The sequence below is a fragment of the Pteropus vampyrus genome, unplaced genomic scaffold (assembly GCF_000151845.1).
Source record: "Pteropus vampyrus isolate Shadow unplaced genomic scaffold, Pvam_2.0 Scaffold146, whole genome shotgun sequence".
Lineage (NCBI taxonomy): Eukaryota > Metazoa > Chordata > Mammalia > Chiroptera > Pteropodidae > Pteropus > Pteropus vampyrus.
In genome coordinates this window covers 4,818,057-4,831,754 of record NW_011888927.1, presented here as the reverse complement: position 1 = coordinate 4,831,754, position 13,698 = coordinate 4,818,057, and the positions used below count along the sequence as shown (strand labels likewise).

General features: G+C 31.4%; 1 protein-coding gene across 2 annotated transcripts in view; it reads right to left on the bottom strand.

Annotated features, from left to right (window-relative positions):
• PGAP1 (post-GPI attachment to proteins 1) overlaps positions 1-13,698 on the bottom strand; it is a 55,209-nt gene that overhangs the window by 16,054 nt on the left and 25,457 nt on the right. Inside the window, exons 4-10 of one of the 2 annotated variants that reach the window (XM_023535980.1) lie at positions 11,745-11,822; positions 8,450-8,525; positions 6,631-6,704; positions 6,478-6,529; positions 5,916-5,982; positions 5,401-5,509; positions 3,721-3,759 (exon numbers count right to left, since the gene is read on the bottom strand). In XM_023535980.1, coding sequence (XP_023391748.1) covers positions 3,721-3,759; positions 5,401-5,509; positions 5,916-5,982; positions 6,478-6,529; positions 6,631-6,704; positions 8,450-8,525; positions 11,745-11,822 — 495 coding nt within the window. The remainder of the gene's footprint in view (positions 1-3,720; positions 3,760-5,400; positions 5,510-5,915; positions 5,983-6,477; positions 6,530-6,630; positions 6,705-8,449; positions 8,526-11,744; positions 11,823-13,698) is intronic. The other variant, XM_023535981.1, reaches the window with a different exon arrangement.

Sequence of the window (13,698 nt, the reverse complement as noted above, 5' to 3'; positions counted from 1 at the left end):
TTTTATGAGGCCAATATTACTCTGATACCAAAACCTGGTAAGGATAACGTAAAAAAAGAAAACTACAGACTGGTATCTCTCATGAACACAGATGCAAAAATCCTAAATAAGATACTAGCCAACCAAATACAGCAACATATTAAAAAGATTATACACCACGATCAAGTGGGCTTCATCTAAGGGGCACAAGGATGGTTCAACAAACACAAATCGATTAATGTGATACACCACATAAACAAATTAAAAAATAAGAATCATATGATCATATCAATAGATGGGAAAAAAGCCTTCAACAAGATACAGCATCCATTTATGATCAAAACACTTCACAAAATTGGTATAGAAGGAAAGTACCTTAACATAATAAAGGCCATCTATGACAAACTCTCAGCCAACATTATACTTAATGGTGAAAATCTAAAAACCTCTCTAATATCTAAGGCTGTCCACTATCGCCACTCTTATTCAATATAACACTGGAGGTCCTAGTGAATGCAATCAGACAAGAGAAAGATATAAAAGGCATCCAAATAGGAAACAAAGAAGTCAAACTGTCACTATTTTCAGATGACATTATTTTCTATATAGAAAACCCTAAAAGCTCCACAAGAACACTACTAGAAACAATAAGCAAATACAGTAAAGTTTCTGGATACAAAATTAATGTTTAAAAACACATAGCATTCCTATATTCTAATAATGAAGTGTCAGAAAAAGTAGATAAAATAATTTCTTTCGCAATTGCACCAAAAAGAAAAAAATACCTAGGAATAAATTTAACGAAACATGTTTAGGACCTATATAATGAAAGCTACCAGACCCTATTAAAAGAAATCAAAGAAGATACAAAGAAATGGAAAGATATTCTGTGTTCTTGGACTGGAAGAATCAACATAGTTAAAATGACCATATTACCGAAAGCATTAATACAGATTTAATGCAATCCCCATCAAAATCTCATCAGCAGTTTTTAAAGAAACAGAACAAAATAGATTTGTATAGAAGCACAAAAGACCCCGAATTGCCAAAGCCATCCTAAGAAAAAAGAACGAGGCCGGAGGCATCACTCTGCCTGACTTCAAATTATACTACAAAGCAACAGTAAACAAAACAGCATGGTATTGGCAGAAAAACAGACACATGGTCCAGTGGAACAGAATTGAGAGTCCAGAAGTAAACCTGTATTTATATGGGCAAATAATTTTCGACAAAAATGCTAAAAACATACAGTGGAGAAAGGAAAGTCTCAATAAATGGTGCAGGGAAAACTGCAAGGCCATCTGCAAAAGAATGAAACTAGACTGTTGTCTATCACCACACATCAAAATTAACTCAAAATGGATTAAGGACCTGAATTTAAGATGTGAAACAATAAAATACATAGAAGAAAACATAGGAATTAAATTCAAGGACCTTGGACTTAAAGAGGATTTTATGAATTTGACCTCAAAGGCAAGGGAAGTAAAAGCTAAAATAAATCAATGTGACTACATCAAACTAAAAAGCTTCTGCTCAGCAAAAGAAACCGTCAACAAGTTAGAGACAACCATCTGAATAGGAAAATATATTTGCAAGCAATACCTCCAATAAGGGCCTAATATCCAAAATATACAAAGAACTCATATGACTCAATAACAATAACAACAATAACAAAATGATCCAATCAAAAAATTGGCAAAGGATCTGAACAGATACTTCTCCCTAGAGGACATACAAATGGCCAACAAATATATAAAAAGATGCTCAACATCGCTAGCTATTAGGGAAATGCAAATCAAAACTGCAATGAGATACCATTTCACACCTGTTAGAACAGCTAAATCAGGAGGACAAGTAATAACAAATGTTGGAGAGGATGTGGAGAAAAAAGGAACCCTCATACGCTGCTGGTGGGACTGCAAATTGGTACAGCCAATATGGAGGTTCCTTAAAAAACTAAGAATTGATATACCATATGATCCAGCAATCCCTCTACTGGGTATTTACCCCAAAGACTTGAAAACCCATATCCGAAAAGATATTTGCACACCAATGTCCATAGCAGCATTATTCACAGTGGCCAGGACATGGAAGCAACCTAAGTGTCCTGCTGTGGTACATATATACAGTGGGATATTACTCAGCCATAAGAAGAGATGAAATACTGCCATTTGTGACAACGTGGATGGATCTCGAGATAATCATGCTAAGCGAAATAAGCCAGACAGAAAAAGTTGAAAATCACATATCACTTATATGTGGGATAAAAACCTAAAAGCAAGAAATGAACAGGACAAACGAACAGAGACTCATGGACATGGACAATGGACTAGTGGTTACCAGAGGGTAGGGGGTGGGGGAGGAAGGGGGAGGTAGTTGGGGTAAGTGGGGCAAATACAGAGAGGTAAGGGTAGGGTGAAGTGAGTAAAAGGGATCAAATATATGGTAGCTGAAGGAAACTGTACTTTGGGTGGTAATTGTACTTTAGATGTCAAATTATAATGTACACCTGAAAATTATATAACTGTATTAACAAATGTTACTCTAATAAACTTATTAAACAAAATATATAGAATTAAAAAAATAAAATTAAAAATAAAATTATACTTGACTATAGAGTATCAAGTGTACCAGATTTCTGTCATTAATCTGAATTATGAGGCATAGGTATGATATGAGAGTACGTTATATCTTCAGCTCATACCACTATGTATAATACCATCCTTCTGTATATATAAAAATACAATAGCAAGAATTCCTCCCCTATATTCCAAGAGGTAATTTTTCTTGATAATTGATGCCTTATCACTTTACTCTCCATGATGTTATTTTTCAACTTGTACTAAGATTTAATCTTCTTTCTAATGTAGCGCAAAATTTTTACACATTAAATTAGAATTTACTAATGTTCATAAATTTAATAATCACAATCTAGTTTTCATCAAGTCATTGCGAGGATCAAATGAGATAATGCATATAAAAGAGTTTCTAATTTAATTTTGTGAATTTTATTGTAATTATAGATTTAAATGACAAATTAGAAATATGCTACACTAGAATTGCAAATTTAAAAAAATAAAGTAAAAAAAATACAGGCACAATATTTAGTGAATTTTAAAACTATATAATTTCTCTGACTAATCAATATTATCTATGTCCTGGTTGTACAATTCTGAAAATTATAATTATGTTTAATAATATAATGTTTCTACTTGATAAATTTTTGTAACACTATTTACCTATGAATTATAGATATTCCTCAAATGAATTTAAACTATTTCAACATGTTTGCTTTTAATACGATTAATTTTACCTTTTATAAACTTGAGTATGCACAAAATAAAGTTTTTCTGAAAATGTTAATTTATATGACAGAGCCTACAGATTTTATTGGACTATAATTATAGTGTAGTATGAGCAACATGAAATCATAATATGACATTCATTTAGTCAAAAATATTAATTTGTTTCGGAATCAGCTCTCATTTCTAGGAAGAATCAAACGTGAAAGCATCCCCTTAAAGCCAGGTTGGCCAACTATGGCCTGTGTGCCAACAATGGTTTTTAGATCTTATTAAAGTGGGAGAAAGAAGAAAGCAGCAGGTATAATAGTGCTGGCAGAAAGAGACTATATGTGGTCTGCTAAAATATTTATTATCCGGCTCTTTAGAAAAAAAGTTTTCAACCCCTACTTTACAGGATCTATTCATAAGGCAATAATCGAAAAGGAGTCTCTCTTACCTGTCCAAGTATTTGTGAAAAGGAAGTCTTAACTGTCACCTAGTTTAAAACAATCATTTAAAAAAGATTATTTTCCCTAAACAATTCTAGTTGACTTTTTATTTAATTAGGCACTTCTGTACATCTCTAAGCATAATCCTTAATTTTTTTATAATAGTAAACCTACAGGCATTCAAGATCTCAAAAGAATCCTCTGAACCACTAACATTTAATTTCTATCGAGTGTAATTTTATTGTTCAGTATATTTTCTCATATTCTAATTCTTTGACAATTGGATGAATGTTATGATATATATGGTAACACTTTACTAAATATTTAATTAAACATAATATTTTATCAAATCATGCAAGCTAAAGAATTTATTGAATGATTGAGCCTAGAGCTATTCATGTTTGCTAAAAATTAAGCACAAATTAACCAACCTATTATATAATTAGTACTTTAAACTCTCAAATCTATAACTGTACAGCGCTTTAGAGTTAAGTTTCTGAGTAAATTTTATAAAAATAGGTTTCACATGATATAAGACCAAAATAAACAGCACATTTAGTAAAATTTAAGCCAAAACAATATTACAAAGAGAAATTCATCGTTAATTATGTCTAACATAAATACACCTTCTCTGATATTAGGAAGTCTAGGGAAAGGAAATAAATCTTTCAAAGGAAGGTTATAAAATGTCTTTTTTTGGTCAAAAAATAGACTTTTTGAAAATTACAAGGTATCTGTAAAAATGTAAACATTTTGAAAGCATGCAGTATTTGGAGCCAAAACATTAATACAATTCTTACTATCTCTGTAATATTAGAAATATGAGGGTACAAGTTAAAAACCATTATTACAGCTCTGTAAATCCTTTAATGTTAGAAAGCAATATAGCAAACCATTAATAAATTCCATGAAATCTAAAATAACCCACAACATTGGACCAATGAAACTTGGTTGTAGGAACAGATTCTGTTCATTGACCTACCAATCCTAGTTTACCTTAAGAAAGTTAGGTCTAATAAAGAGTCAAATATTTAAGTTTGGTTTAAACCAGCTGAGTAGAAATAAGATATTTCATATAAACCGGCGATCTGTGATGTCACCACAAATGTGTACTTCAACCACTTAAATCCAGAATCCCTAGAACATGGTATGCTGTAACACAGAGAGGGACTCTTCGTTTATGAATCCACAGTAAATACAATGTTACTCTCGAGTCTATTTCCCTTCTCTTAGCACAAAGAGATCAATGTGATTGTAATATAAATGCAAGAGGCACTAAATTATACATATTAATGACTAACAGAGCTTAATATGATTAGTGAAAAGATCCTTAAGCTTATCTAGAACTGGAAACCAATATACATCATATGGATTACTAAATTTAAGCCACATCAGCTGATTTCATGTTCTTCAATTTATAAAGGATTCCAGACTTTAGGCTTCCAAATTTAAAAGATTAATCTATGGTCTCGGTTTTTATTTTATTTTCTATTATTTATTAAGATGTATACTTTCAGAGCTAAGGAAATACTGAGTGGTGCTAGCAGGCAAAATGGAGAATAGAGTAATATAAATGTCTATTTCTAATATTTAGTGCTTTCTACATCATCATCAAACTTAGGCTAATATAAAAATGTATTTCCACCTTATTCTACAACTCTTAAAAATTAAACAAACATACAGCTTACCTCATACTGACAGTCTGATGATGTGTACATTTTTAATAATGCTACACTGCTGTCATTTTCTGGTTGAGCAATATGGAGTTTCAAAGAAATTTCTGTAGAAGATGGAACCCTGAAAAGATAACTTATATATCAATTCTCAAATACAGAATGCTGTTAAATAATCATAGCTAAGCCAATCCTCATCACGACATAATGCAATGATATAGAGGAAACTAGATGTCAGGCGCATTATTATGGATGGACACTTCTAGGCATAGCAGAGTTGTCTGTCTAGGTCATAGGAGCTGGGGCAGAGGGTGGGAAAGGGTTCATGTTTCAAGCAATAAAGGTTTAAATTATATATAATTTAAATAAGAATTCTATATATTACATTATTTATGGGCACAATGCTACATAAAGGATACCTACATTTTACTAAGAGGCACTTTAATAATTTCACTGATTTAAATAAACAAAGTAGAATATGTATTATTCAAAAACACAAAAGTTTAAGGTAAATTCTTTCATATACTTACTGTGCAATGGTTAGTGAATCTTCATAAGACCAGGGAATATGAAGTTTATAGATACTAGTTATTTCTTCTGTGAAAAAATAAATGAAATACATATTACTAACCTTATGTCATACTAAATGTTATATAAGCTACCATAATACCTAATTATACAATTACCCATTTCATAAAAAATCAGTAAGAGTTATACCACATAATAAGAAATTGTGGAGAATTATTAAGTAATAATGTATAATAAGACTTACAGAAGATATTAGAACATATGAGAAGTACTAAGAAACTGTAAAAACAAACAGCTACATCTGAATTATTATAATAATGAGACAGCAAGATAGATGGTATTTTTCAAATGTGGATATTTAAACTATAACAGATGAAGATGCCTACTATTAAGAAAGGGTTTATGTTAAGTCTTTGGAAATATAAACAGCTTTTCTATTATCATACATTTAACTTTACTTCACATAAAATATGTAGAAGCATAAATATTAAAGAAAATTCAAGTGAAAACCCACTGATTCTTCAAATGACAATACCATTATATTTTTTCAGAAAATACACTTACCTTTGACTCCTGAACACTTGCTTACTACGTTGATTTTAAAAGCTTGGTATATCTAACAGAGGTTGACCACAAAAATAAAACAAAAAAAGTTTATTTGTTTGTTTAACTAAACAGTAAAGTAAAATCAAATCCCTGTTATAGTAGGATAATTACCTGTCCAAAGTTCAGAAGCTCTATGTTATAGAACAGGCCACTTGTATTTAATATCACTTTCCTTGAAGATAATCCTGTTAAATTAAAAGCATTATATTGCTTAGAACAAAGCATAAAAAAAAAGCATCTATTACTTAAAAAATGTTAAAACAGTGTTAACAGATTTTTAAAGTAAAAAGACAAAACAGTTTACAGGTTCTAGCTTCTGATATGTGGGGGTGAACGTCTAAATATTCAATCCTCCTTCAATAAACCCTGGACAAAACATTTATAATGTCTTTCAGTTACATGTGTGCGTTTTAAAAAATCAAGTATATATTTCCCATATCAAAATCATATGCTATGTTTTCTTGGTAGATCTCTTATTTTAATGAGCTAGATGATTCAGAGTTGTCATTTCTGTATTGTTCTGAGTATGTTTCTACCAAAAAAAGGGGGTGGGGGCAGAAGAGGAATAAAAATCTTAAAGGAAGGTTCCTCTATGAATACAGATTTTTTTCATGAATGGCATATAAGGGCACAAGAGCTAACCAAAAAAGAGATTCTAACATTGAAAGCCGAACAACTCAAGCAAAAAAATTTAACAACAGTACTGGATTATAACCCAATAAATAAAATAAATATATATGAATCCATTACTGACATATATAAAAACTGGATAAATAAATCAGGGAGAAGAGACAACTTTCCCTCAGGAAGAATTCCAATACATATAGGATAGCAGTAATAATTGCTTCAGACTAGATGAACTGATAGATGCTAAGATTAGTGGGTTCTTTTGAAGAAAAATAGGATACTTACTTTAAAGGTGTCTTTCCCAAGATATTTCTTAATTAAAATAAGTAACTTTACAGTGGAAAAACCTGGCAGACACCACTTAACGTGATCAAAATTAACAATACCAGTAATTAGACACAGTGGTATCTTATGTCCTCTGACATACTGAGAAGTACCCATTACTTCTCTGTGATATTCTTGTCTAAAATGCATAACCTCAACTAATCATAAGAAAGCAGTATACATATCCAAACTGAGGGATATTCTACAAAATAACTGACCAGCACTCTTCAAAGGTGTCAAAATTATAAAGAAAAGGAAAGGCTGAGGAACTATCAAAGATCAAAGATTAGAGGAGATTAAAGAGATATGGCAACTAAATGCAGTGTGGGAAGCTGGAAAAGAACACTGGTAGAAAAACTAATGAAAACAAAATCAGCTCTGTAGTTAAAAGTATTGTACCAATGCTAATTTCTTAATTTTTGACAACTGCATTGTTTAAGAGGGCAACATTGTAGAAAGGTGAGTGACGGATATACAGGAACTCTGTACTCTTTCTGTAACTTCTCTATAAGTCTAAAATTATTTCATAATAAAATTTAAAAGACTGTATAGTTATATATATTTTACCACAGTAAAAAATTGGGAAAGATACAGTTAGAGAAATTTTGAAAACTTCATAGGATAGAAATTTATACCTTATAATAAGCCTTTTATAAAAAGGGCCAATTTAGTATAAATTCACATGAGAACATGAACATGTGCATGCATGTGCACACACACACATAACTGCCTGCCAATGTATGTGATCATGGAGAAATTTCTTTCAAAAGTTCACTTCTTAGAAGATGACTGCTGGTCCAGTGCTGAATAAGAATCAAACTAGTGAATCACATCATATGGTTACTCTAAGAACTACACTTGAAATACAAAACAATACTTCTATTACATAGCTCTGCTTTATTGCAACTAACTTGCGAAATAAATTAGCCCTGTTAAAGATGAAGGCAATTCTTAAGATTTCCAAAATCAAAATACTTACCAAAAGAAAAAAGATGAGTTACAGGAAGCTGTATGGATCTTGTCTCTTTTTTAAAGAATTCACAATCTACAACAAACTGAAATATAAAACATTGTTTATTAGGAAAAAAAAATTAAATTTATAGTAAAATATCTTGACTTGAATTTTGAGTGGAAAATGAAAGCCTCCAGCTTTGGAGAAGGTACTGTGTCACACTAACTCTGGCTATACTAAAATGGCAAGTAGAGATGCTAAACTAAACAAATTTGATAAACGAGTGTAATTTAATAGATAAATTATCAGAGGATCCTTTCTATAACAGATCTATACAAAGTTTTCATGTAATTAGTTTTAGGTGTTTCCAGAAGAGAGACATTAAAGGATGGAGCAAAGCAAGCATTAAGAGCCAAAGTTAACTCAAGATGAACTAGGGAGTTATTTGAATAACTTTCATAGTCAAAACAAAAATTTGTCCCTTTTTTTTTAAACTCCATATTTATTATCTACAGTCTAATTAGACTACAAAACACTTTCAGAGACATACTGCTATCCATCTACAGATGGCTAATGTTATTTGTATAAAATTACTTCATGCTAAACAATTATAGTAAACAGAAAAAAGACGTCCTATGAATAAAGAAAAAGAAATGCTATCCCAAAAAAAGAAATGTAAAATGTGACATTTGTATCATTAAAATTTTTTGTAATGACATTTTTTTCTAATACCATTTTAACAAAGGTATAAAAAAACTCTCTGCTCTAAGCTGCAATAAGAATGGTTTCTTTATTTTTTCGATCTACAGAAGCTAAAAAAGAAATTAATCTGATACCTAACTATAGCTAGCAAATAGTTTGCTGTCCACAGAAAGCAGAATGCCAGAAAGGTCTAGCCTAAGCTTTTGTAATAACTATACCTTGGACTGTGTCTGTAGCAGTGTTTTTGTGTTTGCCTCTTGGGTGAATTTTTGATTGTTTTTGAAAGTGAAAAGCAGATGAGGGAAAAATGCTATTAGGCTGTACAGTGCACACGTAAGAGAATAAAAGGAAAAACATGTTAAGGGGCTTTGCTTTTAATTTTCCCTCTTTACTTACAAGGCAAAGAACATATATTCTCATTATAGAAAGCAGCTATTAAAAGATTAGAGAAGTTATTTATTGAACAGATTTATTATATTTTACAAAGTATTTTCGAGTTAGACATTGCCTGAGGTGGGGGAGGAGTTTTAAATCTCTTTGTAGAGGTATCTAAAATAATAAAATTTTAATCATAGCTTTAAAAATTTGGCTATGCTTTTTATGGAATAAAACCTTACCCAAGAAAAAAAGAATTCAAAGGTCTCTCTGAAACATCCAAGGTACATAAATTTCTAATGGATTTAGTTATTTTGTTTTCTGTCACCAAAAAACTCATGTAATTCCACATTTGTAGTTTGAAAACTGTATTATCAGTGAACTCAAATAATTTTAAACTGCTTATTTAAATATATGTATCTTTATGATGATAGACTCTAAGAAACATGCCAAAATCATGAAAGGCCTCAACATCCTAGTGAGACTGTGTTCAACGGTAGTGTGAAGAGTTCTTTCCAAAGAGCATTAAGACACATTTATTATGTATTTGTTAAGCAGCTAAGACCTCCTGTTTGAAAAGTTCATTAATTTCTGAGGATAACCAGAGATGGCCTTTCCAAGTTTGAGAAAGACTTTCAATTCATTTAAAACCAACTTACCCGACAGAAAAACCCTTAAAGAGAGCTTTTAGTATTGAAGATGTTGAATTACCTCTCACTTGAGCTAAGCAAAACAAAACAATGAATCCATTATAAGCTACTTGTGAGACTCAATCTTTGAGATGACTCTCAACTAAATCTCCCTCTTCCTTTTTCTTCTAAATTTTCCTAATGATTTTGGCCAAAATTCTCATCAACTTTCTCATTCAAGAAACATTATTTGAACATTTATGAGGTAGTATCTAAACGTTGAAGATGCAAGGCAGAATAAAATCTATTTGGTCCTTACTATCAAAGAATTCACAGTATGGTAATGGCAATAGAGACACAGCAAATAAATAATAATTCAATGTAATAAATTACTCAAAAAAGTTATAAAAAAGCATGGGAACAAGTAAGAAGTTACTGAAGCAGTTCAGAAAAAGAAAACAGGGAACACTGAGGCTAGATTTTGAAGGATAAGTTTGCTGAGTGACATGTGGAAAGGGGAAGAGAGGGTCTTTTACCTCCATCTTCTTCCTTCCCCAACTTCTTTCAAAAATCACCATCCTTTTATTTTTATTTCTACTTCCCTAGTGCAAGTTCTCACAATCCCTTATGAGATGCCTACTCTCTGTTACTAATCCATCTTATACCATAAATTCATCTTCCTAAATAGCTCTGACTCCATTGCTACTATGGTGAAAAATCTTTCAGCTCCTACTGACTCCTGAATTCTGTAAAGTCCAGAATCTTCCAGTCAAGGACCTCCACAATATGGCCATGAGCTACTTTTTCAGACTTTTCTTCCATTAGTATTCTACTCATGGTGGCCATCCTTTAAAAATCAGTATTAACTTATTTATTGTTTTCCAAACATAGTCCACAACATTTCATACTTCCATGCTTGGCTCCCACTATTTCTTTGTTTAAACAGCACTGTTCATTATAACTTTCTGCAACAATGCCATTATTTAGCTTCTTGAATGTTGCTAGTACAATCCAGGAACTGAATATTTAACTAATTTAAATTTAAACAGCCACATGTGCTACTGACTCCCATATAGGATAGCACAGGTCTAGAATGTTCATTCTACCTATAAAAAACCTTAACTAGTTTAAGGCAATTTAAAAAAACAGCCTTTCTTGATTCCATCAATCAGATATCTCCCCCTTTTACACTTTTCATGTATTTGCTATATTCTGATTTGTATTATATATTTTTGGGTACCTCTTTAATTCTCACTCTTCCTGCTGCTTCCAAATATACTTTTCTTCCCCTACCCAACAGTATATAGCTTTCTGAGAACAGGGTTCATTTTTGTCTTTATCTGTGTGCCTCCTATAATTCCTGGCATAGAGTCTTGCACATAATAAATTTTGAAAGATTGTTAAAGTATAACTAGTTCCCACTTGGAAGAAAGAGACTTGGGTTTATTCTGCTTAGTTCAAGCTAGAGTAGATGATTCTAACAGTCTTAGGTGGATCACCAAACTGGACATTGTTTTAAATAATCCCTATGCTAAAGAATTCATCAAAAAATAACTTAAATATTTAGCATGAGTATCCCCAAAACATTCTGATAACAACCTTAATCCATTTGTTACCTTACTTCCATGAATAGATGGTACATAAACAACAAGATGAGACAAAGATGGATAGTCTTGAAGTCTTAATGTCAGAGACTAAAAAGAAGATGAAAGTAAAAAGCTGATTTAATTTCTTAAGGTATATAGAGATTAAAACACATTAAAATAAAAATAAATTGCAAACACTATTTCTTACTCAATAAATTATAAAAAACAGATTTCAAACTTCATGTTCAATACTTCATAAGATGTCCATGTTTAGATTTTCAAGGCAATAGTCCTGCTGAAAGTCAAATTCATAGTAATAATATAAATATGGATTACCAAAAATATTCTTTGAACTGTATCCATTCCTGTAAAATCAAATGACATTCAACACTAAATATACTTTACATGATTATTTCCAGATTTGTTCTTTCTTTTTATAATTTATCTATTTGTTTCATATAATGTTACAGTATTATTTCTATATATTTTTTGGTAGTATATGACAGACTCAATAGCTGATGAATGAATGGATGCTTAATATGATGGAAGAGTCTGATCTAGCCCAGGCAGTAAAGAGTTGTTGGCTAATGATGTATATGAACATCATTCCCTGAAACTTAATCAGTAAATGACACGGAGACACAATAAGGCTAATAATGCAACTCACTAAATAAACATCTATGCTATTCTCAAAATTAAGACCGGATCCTTATAGTCTATATTTTGAGGAATAAATAGATAGAAGACTGGTCTATTTAGAGCCAAGCCACCAAATACTGTTTTTAAATTTAGTTTTCTTCTGGAAGTACATATAGGGTTGGGAGTAGTTATATGTTGTAACAATATGTACGCATTAAGAAATTTCTGCAGGTACTTAACTTTCTCCAATGTTATTCAGATGCACTTATGTGGGCAAATCCAGAAAAAGGTTGTGAAACTAAAGAACTGTCTGTCAATGAGTGGCCCCCTAACAATCTGATCAGATTTACTTGGGAGTGCTTGTTAAACAAACTACTGAGCTTCACCTCAATTTACTCAGCAAAGTCTCTGCAACAGACCATGTTCTAATATAAATGAAAGGGCCTTAAAAGGGCCACAAAAACCACAGCTATAGGCAAAGAGACCAATCAAACAGATGGTAGATAGTATGAAAGATAAATTAATTAGAAAGAACCATGGATACTCTGTGTAGCTGTCCATTCTAGCTTTTGTCATTTATTCATAAGAATAACTTTTTTCTCAAGATTTTTTTTAGTATCAGAATACTTTTAAAGTATCCATGTCAAAATACATTTCCTTATAAAGTTCCAATATAGTTACAAAGTTGTCAGTAGAAATTTGACAACATAATAATATTTATCAAATCATTATGCTGACAGGTAAGATTAATATGAAGTTTGGAAATTTTTCAGTTTTAGTAAAACTGCAAGGGTAAGATGCCTTTAAGGCTGAGGCACCACACACAGAAGAAATCAAAACACCAGCATTTAGATGTTAGAAACTCATGAAATTCTGCTGCAGTGTGTAAGGCAAAGCTGCAGTGCTAAAGAATGATTTAGACAAGATAGTGACTGGGTAATTTTTTTCATATAACTTAAGATTTCTTTTGAAAGTTAATTTTTGTGTTTGTTGTTAGCACTAAGTCTATTTGAGCTTATCAAAATTCTTGGCCTGCTGCGCTTTGTGTGTGTGTTTTTAGAAACTTCTTCAGTGTACCCATAACAGGACAGTTCCATGTGATTGGTATTTAAAAACTGAATTTACAAGTGCTCTTCTAAAGGCTTTTATCTATTTATTAACAGTGCAGTCAGCAGAGATGCCAAAAGTGACATGATCCTCAACTGACATTACTTTTGTTGCGACAATATAAATATGAATAAAATCCACAAAACCTTTTCACTTTTATTGTTCCTTTCCCTTCAACTTCACGGGAAAGTTGTGCTTTTTATAAATGGCTAACATATATGTAATTATGATTTTCATT